Below are 13,795 nucleotides of genomic sequence, written 5' to 3' on the forward strand. Positions count from 1 at the left end.
AGCCGAATGAACATTGTGCAGGTGAAAGTAGTTCATGTGCAGCGAATAAACCTTCTTTCTTTCTATTTCACGTTTTCAACACGCAACAAAAGCTGCTTCCAGAAGGTGATGATTCCACGTGTTTCTTAAGAACCAATTCATGTTTGAGACTTTTTCATCTACGGGAAAGAGCAAAATTAGAGTGTCACAAAGTTCCGAAAATCTCCAACTCTAAAAGTTTACTCTCCAGGACGACTTTGCAATCTGTCTGTGAAAAAAAAAAAATAATACAACCCAATTCTTTCCCCCAAAACAAACAAACAAACAAACAAACAAACGAAGAACCCTTGTTTTTGCGTTTAGTGGGGTTCTAACTTATGTTTTAGTATATTTATTGGGATGAAACCTGCCAAGATGCATGCTCTTGAGATGGGACTCGCATCACCGAGATAGAATCTGTGACAAATTGCGTTTATGCGAAAGCATTAATGTTTGCTTTGCCTAGTGTGGTGCAAACTGCCTGTTCACTTCTTTCTATATTCTTCCTCATGACCTTTTTGGTACCCCGATTTTTCCACGAAATTGTTATCAAGACCAAGTGTATAGCAGCCTGCTAATTCCAGCGAAAGTCTCTGTGGCTGCTTCCATTTTAGGGGCGAAGCTCCTTAGGGTCCTCTAGCCTCGTCCGTCCGGCCGGTGTACGTGCTCACATAAAAATAAAAAAAAATGTTTGCGCAGTCGAATGGATTCCAATTTGTGTGGGGAGACCCCAATGGATTTCTAGTCCATCGCCTTAACCACTCGGCCACGACTGCTTTTTTTTTTTTCTTTATTGCCTGTTTGGCGTTTTTCAGCATAGTTACAAAAGGGAGACTAAAAACACATCAGCCCCAGCTTACTGACGCGAGTACATTAAAATTACTTCAAGGAAACACACTCGTCCAAAAGCGACATCCATTCGGGAGGCTCAGGCCGTTGGGGGTACACTTCGCAAATGTACGCGACACTTTAATAAAATTTTCTCGGACAGGACGAACAGTCGCTTCCGCATGGCGGACACCCATTCTCGTCTTCCAGATGCTATGTAAGCTTAGAACCATAAACATGTCATATGAAACTCCACCTTCATTTTCGACTGACAGGAATCGAACGCCGCGCGGGTTTATAGGAAGGGTTTTCTTTATAGTGCGCTGGAGTATGTCCCAGTGGAAAACCGCGTCCCAGCACTCAATAAACACATGTTCTATCGTTTCTGGTTGTTTGCATAGTAAACAATTTACCGACCATGGTACGTACATCCTTTTTACCGCCAACCATGGTTTCACAGGCAAAGTACCTGAATGCAGCTTGAAAAAAAAAAAGGATTTAATGGAGGGTTTAACTGGCATTCTCTTAACCCTTTTCAGGACGTCAAGACCAGGGCCCTCACTGTATAATGTTCTTTACAGAGGTACCGGCATTAAAACATCCACCAAATCGTTGTATAGTTTTTTTCGTCGAACAGTACTTAGATAGTCTAAAGAAAAACGAACACTCAATATTCGGAAGGAAAGCAAAACTTCTCGCAAATAGCCTCGCGGCCCTGCACAAATAACATCACTGGAAGACACGACGAAATTCGGTAAAACATTACGCAAACGAACCTGCATAACTGTACGTAAAAAATAGTGATTCTGATCTCTCAGAAACATAAACCGAGACACAATTTGCCTTATAAACAAGTGAGACAGACCTAACCCACCGCTGCGAACAGAACGGAACAAATTGGTTCGGGCACATCTCTCCCATACTGAGCCCCAGATGAACACCGCGAATACTCGGTGGAGCCTCTGCACATTAATTCGCGTCATGGACAGCGCTTGTAAAACATACCACACTTTTGCTATTAAGAAAAGGTTACAAACCGTGGCTCGTGCAAACATGGACACATCTCGGCCCCTCCATCCCTCCGTTTTCATCCTGACCCTTTCAGTCTCCTCCTTCCAATACTCCGTGCTGTCTGGATAGTCTGGATACGCCAAGGTACTTAGGTGGCAAGGCTGTCCACCGAACATTTAGAAACCTTCTGGAGTGGTGGCCCAGTTGCCATGCCAGATCCCAGCAGATTTGTCCCAGTTGACAACACTGCCCGTTTTCTTGCAAAAAGAAGTTGCCACGCTGACTACTTCCCGAACACTATTCTGGTCACAGCAAAAAACGGCGACATCATCTGCATAAGCAAGCACCTTGACCTCGCAGGCCTCTAACTTAAAACCATGAATTCTTTCACTGTGAATGAGTCTCAAACAAAAGGGCTCTAAATACAATGCGAAAAAGCAAGGGTGATAATGGACAGCCTTGCCTTACTGAAGACCGTACGTTGATATTTTCAGAAACGGACTTATTTACGATTAAACATGTGGTACAATCTGCGTAAGCCCCATTTTTAGTCCTTCCAATATAATCGAACCGACATTTACGTATTCCAAGATATTAAAAAGAACCTTATGGGACACCCGGTCAAATGCCTTCTCGAGGTCGAGTTGCAACATTGCCACTCGGCCTTCAAAAGCGTCGCAGCATTCAAGGACAGTTCTGGCAACGTGTATATTTGTGCAAATAGTGCGGCCTTTTATCCCGCATGTTTGGTGCGGCCCTACAAGGGACTTGATCACGTTTTGCAGTCGTCGAGCAAGAACTTTCATGTATATTTTGTAATCGACGTTTGTTAAACTTATCGGCCTGTACGAAGAAACGGAAAGAAGCTTTACAGAATCATCCGATTTCGGGATGAGCACTGTATGCGTTCGCGAGAAGGACGGCGGCAACCTTTTGTTCTGATATGCTTCAGTCAGGACTTGATGAAGCACATGCGCTGACTGACTTTTAAAGGATTTGTAAAAGTCGGCACCCAGGCCGTCTGGCCCCGGTGTCTTGCCGCTACTTAGCTCGTCAATGGCCTTTTCCAATTCCCAAACGCTGATTGGCTCTTCTAATCGGCTACAGACGTTCTTTTCCTGCTGCGGCATCAGTGCCAACAATTCAATATCAAAACCTTCGTCTATCGGTGCTAATCGCTCAAGGAGATCCCGATAGTGATCGACAAAAGCCCGCTCGACTGTTTTCTTATCCCGCGTGACGTTGTTCTTATAGCAGATTTCCTTAATCTCGTCACGTTGTGCAAACCCCTTTTCTTCGCTTGGAGCGCGTTTTGTCGGTTGTTCGCCCAGCCAAAGCTTTTCACTTCGTGCACGCACTATTGCCCCCCGGTATCTTTCACAATCTATAACTTCCAGCTGGTTTTTAATGTCCCTTATTTTCTGAGTAAACTCGCGAGGTTTCGAACTTTCTTCGGTCAAAAATATGCTTAGCTGGCACCGCAATGTTTTTTCTTTCTGCTGTTTGTGATGCTTGAGGATGCTGCTCCTTTCCACAGCGACCTTCTTTACGCCCTCTTTGAAATATTCCCACCTTACCCCCCATAACTGCTCTTCGCTTTCGTGCAGTTTGCAAAACAATTCACGAAACTTCGAACAAAAAAACTCATCTTTGATTAAACTACTGTTCATCTTCCACAGCGCCCAATTCCAACTTGGTTTCTTGGCTTTGCTGCCAAGGGTGAACATAACCATTGCGTGGTCGCTGAATGACACTGGTTGAACTGTATAATCGTGGCAGGAAGGAATAAGCTCGAGCGACATGTAGGCTCGGTCCAGGCGAGCGTGACTACGGCCCTGAAAATGCGTGAACCTGACGCTGCCTGCGGACGCACAGACTGCCACATCCTCTAAGGCTTTTTCTGCAACCATCTCGTTTAAATAAAATGCGCTTTGATCACGAAGATGAGCCCGATTCACCCGATCCTCAGGTGCACAAACACAATTAAAATCACCCAGCACAATAACAACCCTTTCACAGTCTAGATAAGTACTCAATTCTTCAAAAAACAACCTACGTTCACTCTCCCGGTTCGGGGCATAAACACATATAACCCGCCACTCCCTGTTTGAAAAAGAAAAGTCACACAATACAAACCGACCAGAGGCACACGTATGTACCGCTGTCTCCACAATACCGGTAGACCGACGGATAAATAAACAACAGCCACCGGACGTTCCCACCGCGTGTGACACGCAAACATTAAACAAAGATCTAAAGGGTAACACCATACGGTCCGTCGCTACCTGGCTTTCGACTTTGGTTTCTTGGACGGCTATAATGTCCAGCTCATTTTCAGCAAAAAGTCTGCTCAGCTGATACTGTCGCCGTCTCGCTGCCAAGCCACGCACGTTTATCGTGGCTACACGTAAAGCCCTTTCTAGCGTTACTGCCATGCAAGGACCGTATGGAGCTTACCTCGATCAGGGCGGGTCTGACCGCCCGTTACTCGGCTGTGGCAAGCCCACTCTCACGTCATCCCACGGAGTTTTCTGTTTGGAAGGTAACTTGTTCCTCCTGATGGGTGCTGCCTTCAGAGGCGGCTCCTCCTGGCTTGGTACCCTGGTGTCCTCGCCGACGTCACGGATCCGTTTTATGGCGGGGCCACTGACCGGGACTTCATCGGCGTCCATGGGAGCTTCGTCTCCCTCCTTGGCAACGACGTTGGAAGCGACGGCTTCCGCGATGTTCCGTTCGGTGTTCCCACCTGATGGAGGCTCACGTGACTCGGCCCGTTGCGTCGCCTCCTTAACCGGTGTCGGGTCTTGTGGGACCGGCTGCACGTCGGGCTCAGGCACGGGCTGAACTCTCACAGCAGCGCTTTCCTTCGCCTTGAACGCCCCGGCGGCTTCTTCGGAGTCCGCCTCGTCCATGAGAAGCTCCGACGTCTCGTCGCCTCTCACACGTGCTGCGGCCACCGCGTAGGTTCTGACACAGTCGGCGCTGACATGCCCGAACCGCCGGCAGACCCCACACTTGGGAACGCGGCACTCCTTACGGATGTGGCCGGTCTGCTGACATCGTAGGCAAAAGGGAGCCCTGCCCGGCACCACGACGAGGGCCAACTCGCCGGCGACACGCAGCTGGTGTGGAATGTCAGCAGGAGTCACGTCCCCCTTGAGACGCAGCACCGCCGTTCGCGTCATGGTACCGACGCTTTGACAGCCGTCGACGCGCCACATTTCCCTGGAGACTTCCAGCGCCTTCCCGTACGGAGCCAGGGCCGCCCGCACGTCGTCCTCCGAGACGTTGAACAGCAACCAGTGGAGCTTGATGCGCACGTCCTGGTTGTTAGGGTCGATAGTGATGCACCGTCGGCCCTTGACGGTCAACTCAGGAGTAGCCAGCATCCGTCTTACACCATCCGTCGACTTGAAGGTCACCGCCCATACGTGGTTCATTTGATACGCGCCTATGGCGGTGACCTCGGCGAACAGCGACAGTTTAACCAGCGTATCTCGAAAATCTTCTACGCGGTAGGGCCGCCCTTTAACGTCGGCGTGCAAAAAAACAGTGTTTGAAACGACTGACCCAGTTGGCAATGCCGGCAAAACAACAGCGTAATCCTGTGCGTCATCCTCCGACCTGATACCGCGGCTCAGCTGGGCCGCCGAAACTGTTCCGCGGGAGCCAGGCATCCCACGTCCGTTCACTGCGGTGGCCGGAAGTGGAATCTCACTCGGCCACGACTGCGGGACGAGTAGGGGGCTCTGAGATCCGGTAGTAACTGAAGAGCTGGGGTTTCTGTCATGGATGAAACGTTGCATGTAGCCGCTCAATGTCAATACAGGAGAGGGCGCTGCGGTCAAATGCTCAAATGCGTATTAACTACGTTCCATCCCACACATTCTCTTTCTGACATGGACCGTTGAATTAAGCGGTGGTGATGCGTTCCGACGGCTTCCAGCGGATCCAAGCTGATCCGCTAGAAGAACCACTGGCTCTGCATTTCACCGACCATAAAACAGTAATAATGAAGTCAAAATGCAACCCGGAACTCAGCATTACCAATGAGCAATAAAAAAAATCAGCACCATCAGCACTACCTATGAACAATAAAATCAGTATCATCAGCACCACCAGAGCTTCGCCCCATCAACATCATTCACCACGTGGAGATGCGGCCATTTTTTTCAGCCTTGTGCCGGTTACTTAAAGGATAAAATCAGGGTTGTAAAGTACCTAGGTACAAGTAACTGTAAATCGGTATCTAGGTACTTTTGTTGTACCTGAGGTACAAACCTAGGTACTTTCATTTCTCAGTATCTGTATTTGTATCTTAGGTACATTTTCCAGTAACTTGTAACTAAGTGAAGTTACTTTTTACAGGTACTTTTCTATTCACTTCGTCAAAATCGTAGAAAATACAATATAACATATAACTGAAAATATATTATAATTACAGTCGTAAAGCAATTTAACATCACGTAGTGTTTCCACGCAATAAATCGAACTCCAATTGTGCACTTTACAAAACTGCAAATGTTTGTGAAGAAAAAAAACAAAAAAACTGGGAGGACGATTAACCTTCGCCTTTAAGAGTTGAATGCGATAGGGTTATCGGGCCCCATTCGCATGGCCTTCTCATTCGCTTCTCATGCTCTTGAGTCACACAACGACCTAGTTCTTATGATACAACACTCCTGGCGCGATCGAGAAGCTTTTGCCAGTGCTTTGATGCCATTTTACCCCGCAAGGTTTATTTATGTGTTTGCTTGGCACGCGCTAACAACACTCGATGCGATAATGCCTTTACGCTGACACAGACATCGAGGCACTCTAATGATGGCAGGATCGCAGTGCCATTTCCAAGCCCTCCGTTGCCTAGTCAGTAGCGTGTCTGCTCGCAATTGAATGGTCGTGGGTGCGATCCTGCGTAAATTCTTCAAATTTTTTTTTTTTTTTTTTTTTTTTTTTTTTTTTTTTTAAGGCGAATGCATTAGTTTGTTGAGTGGAAGTTTGGAGGAGGTTTGCGAGAATTTTAAAATTCCGCGATTCACGAAGTCAGACATTGACTTTATTGACGAGTATGTTCAGGTGTTTACACCTCTCGCACAAGCTATAACTCTTCTCCAGCGCGAAAACAGTATGTTCACGGCATATCTCATGCCTATAGTGGCTTCACTTCGAAAAAAAATGTTCGTGTTGCTGTTTGAGAACTTGAGGTACTGCCGCCCGGTGGTCGAGAGCTTAATCGCGGCGATCAATAAGATGTTTGCAGGTATGGAGGAAGAAAAACATTTGATAATATCTGCCGTATGCCATCCAAAATTTAAGGTTGCATGGATAGACAGCGAAGTGGAATGGAAGCGGGCCTGGGATTATCTAAAGAGCGAACTTATCCGAACATCAACTATAGAAAAAGCGTCGTCAGGCGAACGAAGTGGTGGGGATGAAGAAGACTGTGAGCACTTCTTTAACTGCGAAACATCGTCCTCATCTGCTACATGGGAGCAGGAGTTTGTACAGTACACCGAACTTGCTCCCACAAGAAGTCTGGACTGTCCCAAGCACATGTCGCTGCTGAAAAGCGCGTTCTTAAAATTCAACACAGGGCTTCCAAGCAGTGTGGCGTTGGAGCGCGTTTTTAGCATAGGAGGAACAATTGCTACCAAACTGCGATCGTAGATGTCGGATGAACATTTCCAAGAAGTCCTGATTCTGAGGTCAAATCGAGCACTCAAGTGAAAAAGAAAGTCTTCGAATGCTCTAGTGAGAGCGTTTTGCTTTATTTCTTCCATTGACACCAATAAAGCACGTTTATCAAACCTGTTTTTGTGTACATCCCAGTATACAAAGGATTTAAAGATACTTAACGTGAAAATAAAAAGTACCTTTGAAGGAACTGTACCTGTACCTAGGTACATTTTTAAGCGAGTAGCTAGATACGCACCTAGGTACATTTTCGTATGAGTAACTGTAACTGTATTTTAGGTACATTTTTGAAGTAACTTTTACAACCCTGGATAAAATAGACTAAAAATGCAAGTTCCTCAACCCTCAATGCAAAGAATTACTGTGACTAATTAGTTCCCAGAATAAGCACCTGATTACCTTACTCGTTGCGTCACAAGTTAATTCCACGTTAACTTGCTCGAACACTTCTAAAAAAGAAACCGTAGTTTAAATGTTAAAAAAAATTAGACCAAATGCTTGACGGCATTCACTTCTGTGACATTTAGCAATTTTTAGGAAAACATGAACTAGGGAAGTTCACATGAATGGGCGATTGCAGAGTGCACTAAAATCTAAAACTAATGATCATTATTGCGGCGGTCTTTATTGTATCTGATTGTTTCCTGCATTTTTTAGAGCTCAACTGCCGCTGATATTATTTGATGGATTAACCTGCAATTTTTCAAAAAAAGCTCCTCGCAGGACTATTGTTTTCTTCTCTGCTTTGTGAACCATGTTTTTCAGGAACCATTTGTTTCCAACCCTGGGTTCTTCAATTCACAAGGTTTTTTTAATGAATTCAGACACCTCCTATTGTCATACCTGTTAGGATCCTTCCCTGCCTGTATTTGTAAATAAAGAACATTACCCGTTGGGTAGCATACCGGTGCTACTGCGCAGTGGGTTTTGTGGTGGTCTCCTCATTTCTTTTTTTGTGGAAAGCAGAAAAAAATGAAAGCAGTTCACAACTCCCTGTAACGCCGAATTAGAGCGCAGCTCTTGAGGAGGAGGAGGGAAGGGTACTGAGGTTTACGTGTTATCGGGGGGAGGGGTGGTCACGTGACCTTGGAGGGGTCACATGACTCCCTCGCCAAGGTCATGTGAGGGTCACGTGGCCTGGGGGTGTCACGTGACCACGGGGGTCACCTGACCTCAAGAGAAATTTTTCCGCTAGATTTAGCGGGGAAAATTTTCCGCTAGATTTAGCGGGGAAGTTTTCGCTAGATTTAGCGGGGAAATGTTTCCGCTAGATTTAGCGGGGAAATTTTTCCGCTAGATTTAGCGGGGAAATTTTCGCACTAGATCTAGCGGGGACGTTTTTCCGCTAGATATAGCGGGAAAAATTTTCCGCTAGATTTAGCGGGAAAATATTTCCGCTACATTTAGCGGGGAAATTTACCCATAATGCACCGCGCGGTTACGCCGACGGCGACGGCGACGCCGACGCCGCTCAAGCCGGAAACGGGCGCCTAGGAGCTGCGCTCTAAAAATTGAATCGAATTAAAATGGTTTTAATTTTCACATGTGAGAATAAAGAAAATCCTATAAACTTTTTATATATCTGTTTATTAGTCATATTCTATATAAAATGTGTTTTCAAGTGCCCGGGTTTTAGCCTTCTTTTTGCCGTGACCTTATGACACTCAATAAAAAAATAATCATACCGTTAGTATGCTCTAGAGAGCCACGCCACGACGGAAACGCGACAGCCTGACCATGGAGGCCCGTGGTTCCGCGTCTAATGAGCACGAGAAAGCGATGAGTATAGGCATGCAAGATGGCGAGATGAATCGCTCCTATTGTGGAGGATGGCAGTCCGATTTATAGGTGTCCAGATTTTGTTGACGCGGGTCGGCAGCGAGCCATGGGGATCTGGCACGCCGTTAGAAAGCGTCAGGCTCAAATAACGTACCCGTTACTTTTCTCCCTTCGTTGCTGGTGAGTGGTGTATTAAGGCGAAAGCCTCGTATGTCTCATCGTCCAGTCGACCTTCAAAGTCCTTCAAGGGGCGGTGCAACGATTTTATGATTAAAACTATTTACATCTCGTCATTTTTACGTTGTTTATCGTGTCCCAGAGGATAGAGAAAACACTTCCTTCTTTAAAAATGTCGCGATTCTGCTGCATAATCGCAAAGAAAAAGTCGAGCTTTTCCCCCCACCTGCAGCCCCAAGTGGCAGCCGAAGGAACTACGGCGGAAAGATTACGTGACCTCGCTCGGCTCTAAGCTGCAGCATAGCGCCCGCTAATGTACGCAGAGAGAGGGAGGGGAAGCGTCCTCCGAGATAGCACACGGGAAGCTACACGGCACTCCGAATGACGTCACTGGGAGTGCGACCAGGTGTGACCCTGAAGACTGGGAGTGAGTTGAGGGGTGCCCGAAATGCCAATCTTTATCTTTTTTTTTTTACGCAACAACTAGGACACGCAGGCGAAATCGGTTTTCTGTTCTTTACTTCATAAGTGTCAGGGGGCAACTTCCAGAAATCTTTGACCGAAGTCCGAAAATCGTTGCACCGCCGACGTGTTTTCAGCGAAAACACGTCGGCGACACGAGAGGTACAAAAGGTTTGCGTGACCACTCAGGCGAATTCGATGCAACAAAATAAAGAAGCACGAAAGAGCGAATCAGAAGGAATTGAATTGAATTGAAGTAAATCATGTGTCTGCGTTTAAAGGGATACTTCAACGAAATTTGAAATATATCCGTCGTGTTCAAAAATAGGTTGAATGTGATCCACAATAACCGTAAATGACAATGGCACGTTTGTGTTTTGAGCCTGGTGGCTGTATTTCTCGTTATAGACCTTTGTCCGGAAGTGCTCTTTTTAGCCTCGACCGCAAGGAGCAAAAGCGAACAATAATCTCGAACCCAGACGCTCACGGGGAGGGGGGGCTGCGTCGGCCTGCGCCGCCGCTTCCCGTTGGAGGCTTCTTCGCTGGTGTGCCGACTGCCGTTTCGCCGGCATCGGTCCTGTTTACCGCGGTATGCGAGTATAGTGCCCGTAATGTGAGAGCCGTGTGTCCATACGCCACTTTGCCGCTGTTGGTTTCCATCTAGCCGAGCCAGAAAACATCTCGCGACGAGTTGACCGCGCCGCGAGTGACGAAGAAGAAGCAAACATGGCGACGGTTTGTGCGATTGCTTTGGTGGCTCCGGTGTTGAGTGTCTTCAACGTCCTCGTGAGAAGGTTCCCCTGCCCTTCGAAGTTATTGCAAGCACCACGAAAGATGTGGAATCATCGTCTCAACTACAAATAAGCAGGCCTTCACGAGCAACAACAGTGCCGAGCAGGCGCTCGGCACAGTGTGTCAGGCTCACGCAGCCAGCGGCACAGTTGTGTTGGTTGTGTCGTCAGATGTTCAACAACGCCGAGGTATTTTCATTTATCATTGGGAATGACTTCAAGAGTGGGAAATTAATCTATTTCGCGGTTTGTTAACGCCGAGGCGAGTGCCCTCCGTTGCAGTGCCGTCGTCGCGCAAAGTGCGGAGAAAACCGGGTGGCGATGGCGGCGGTGCTCTTTGATCTTGCGCCGTCGGGTTCATGAAGTCCGGAGTAAACGTACGTACGTGCGTCTGCTGGATCGGTGTTTTGGACTTCCTCAAAACTCTTTCTCACGCGCATTTTCCCTGTGAAGCTTAGTAGCTCATTACACCTCATCGTCGACTGCGCTCATTTGACTACGACTAACGAGCCTGCGTGATGTGAATTTCACTGCCTAAGATCTTTGGTGTGCTGTAACGAGGGCTAATAAAATATCACCGCGAGCTTCTGAATTAACGAGTCGAAGTTTCGTCTGCTATCATAACTGATCGCCTGTCACAATATTAATCAGTAGCGTTCCTAGACTCCGCCCCCACAGGCACCCTGCTTCGTTGCCCGATAGTCAGTGTCTCTTGGTACCTCGTAGAATTCCAGCTCCCACTTCAAGTAAGTACCATCCTTTATAACTGGCAATTAATTGTTTCGAACCCAGACGCTCGCAGTGTGTGTGTAGGGGGGAGGCGTGTTAACATACTCGGAGACCTCGTTTACGCCGCTTCGGAGCGGCAGACAAGGCGCCACATTACAAAAGAAAGCTAATCCGAGCTGTCTATGGAACTAGACCCATTCGCTAGTCATTCGATGAAACGTCGTGGTCTCGTTTTCATTCGCTAAAACGGCGTTCGATCAAGTGAACGCCTCCCACTTATTTCGGCTCGGGAGAGCCGCGCTGCCGCAGAAAGGCAAGCAGATCGCGAAAATCGGTCTCAAACGTGCCACGAATGTAATGTCGTATACAAGAAGCCAACAATCAAGCATTTGAAAGCTACAAGAAAGCGGTAGCGAAATATTTACTACGCACTGAACCCGGACTGAAACGCGGATGTCAAGGGTCAGCAGACACCGAGAACATTTAAGAACAAAGGTTTTCTCTTGTTTTCTTGATCGAGATGGGTTCTCGAATGTTCACGACATCTTATCTGTTGTCGCGGGTCGCGGAGGCTTCTGGTGAAGACATCGTTCACGATCTGCCGGTGCATTCGGACAGCCTGCCGCATCCATCTCCCCAAAGCAACGCCGCCAACGCAGCCCCCCACCCCTCCTGCCTGCCAGTTCTTTCCGCGTGGTGGCGCGAGCGTAGATAAACATGGCGGCGCCCTGGAATTGGCGCGGACACTGGTCTATAAACGGCTCACTCTAGCAAGCGCTTGGAGAAGGCCCAGCTTAGAGCACGTGACATCCGACGCAATCGTGACGTAGGTCGTGTCGGGACGAGCAAAGTTACGGCAAGGCTGACGTCGAGGGGATGGCCTAGTCGTTCCAGCCACCGAAGCGGCTGCTTTGGTACAAATTTTGAGTGACGGGTTAATCTTTTATAATTTTGTACGGGGAAAATAGCTACTTCTTGAACACACAAAAGGTATTCTCGGGAAGACGGGAGTTCCTCCTTCCCCTCTTCTCTCGTCGTGGCCGGAGGCGAGACACTCACCGTCACTAGCTGTCAAGGTTCCTAGACGAGCATTACAAATGAAGCGTTAGCGACATCCACCAGGTGCTCTTTGCTAATCGCTTAATTCGTTTTAAGATTCCTTTTCGTGACTTTTTTTAACAAGATATTGGTGTGTTCGATGTGATTCTGCTCGTTTGGACACATATAGGCCATAAAATAATCGCCGAAATTTCGTTGTAGTATCCCTTTAATGCATCGGCGCTTAGGATTTCGCCTTCAAGCAGTCTAAAGGATAACACAAGAGACCCTGTGAATTTTTAAACTCCGATGTGTCTAATGATAGTTTTACTGGCATTTTTTTAACTCAGTATTTTGACTTTAGTATTATGGATAGTGTTTCTAGAATGCTAGGCATATTCAGATTCACAAAGTGAAGTACGCCATTCCGTTTCTTTTTCGCGATATTGAGCGGTGCCCCAATTTCTGAAAACTATTCGTGCATTCGGTCAATGGAAAGAGTTTCAGACGCACATGCGAGCGACCCACACAATAATATATAATATCAACAAGAGCGGGATGTAAGAAACGACGTTTGAAGGACAACGTTGGTACACTTTGTGCTTTGTTGTGACCGATGTTTTATCGATGGCATTGCTGAGTTCAATTTCTTTAGACTAAGCGCTACCAGCGTTCGCCAATACACTGTTTTAATACACCGCGCACGCTTTGTTGAGAATAAAGAGTGTAACAAGTATGTAGCGCCCCCCTCCCGTCCGCCCGTCTGCGGCCGCCTGGCTCGGCGGGCAACTTTGGTCATCACACCAATAAACGCCGTTGAGCGCACGTGCTCCGGGCAGACATCGTCCACCCTCACAACCAGGCTGCGTGTCGTCTCTCCTCGGCGGGTGCTTCGGCCCCTTCGTCCACGTTCGAGAAAGATCGTGACAAAGAGCGAACTGGTTCAGTTCGGAATACTCTTATTGTACTCGTAAATCTCACCAGCACAGATGGTTTAAAAGGCTACCAAAGAGGACGAGAGCTCAGCGAATCAATTAACTGAGTGCTCTTTCGATTGGTCATCTATCTTTCCAGTGCCATAGCCTGAGTGGAGGCGCAAACAAGGTTGCTAGTGCGCAAGTTTTCGAACAAAAGTGACGAACCTTTACTTGTTATTCGCGCTAAAAGTAACAAATATACAGTTTTTTTATTTTAGATTTACAGATTTGATTAAAAAAAAAGCCTTGAAATCTGCATTTCTGCGGTTTGTGCAGGTGAGTTATGCGGCC

General features: G+C 47.3%; 1 protein-coding gene across 1 annotated transcript in view; it reads left to right on the forward strand.

The window, feature by feature from the left end:
- Positions 1-7,524, forward strand: part of LOC121837361 — a 45,566-nt gene extending 38,042 nt beyond the window's left edge. The window contains exon 2 of the mRNA XM_042292965.1: positions 6,865-7,524. Coding sequence (XP_042148899.1) covers positions 6,865-7,524 — 660 coding nt within the window. The remainder of the gene's footprint in view (positions 1-6,864) is intronic.
- The last annotated feature ends 6,271 nt before the right edge of the window (positions 7,525-13,795 follow it).

Source organism: Ixodes scapularis, unplaced genomic scaffold, assembly GCF_016920785.2.
Source record: "Ixodes scapularis isolate PalLabHiFi unplaced genomic scaffold, ASM1692078v2 PGA_scaffold3__209_contigs__length_174095766, whole genome shotgun sequence".
Classification (NCBI taxonomy): Eukaryota; Metazoa; Arthropoda; class Arachnida; order Ixodida; family Ixodidae; genus Ixodes; species Ixodes scapularis.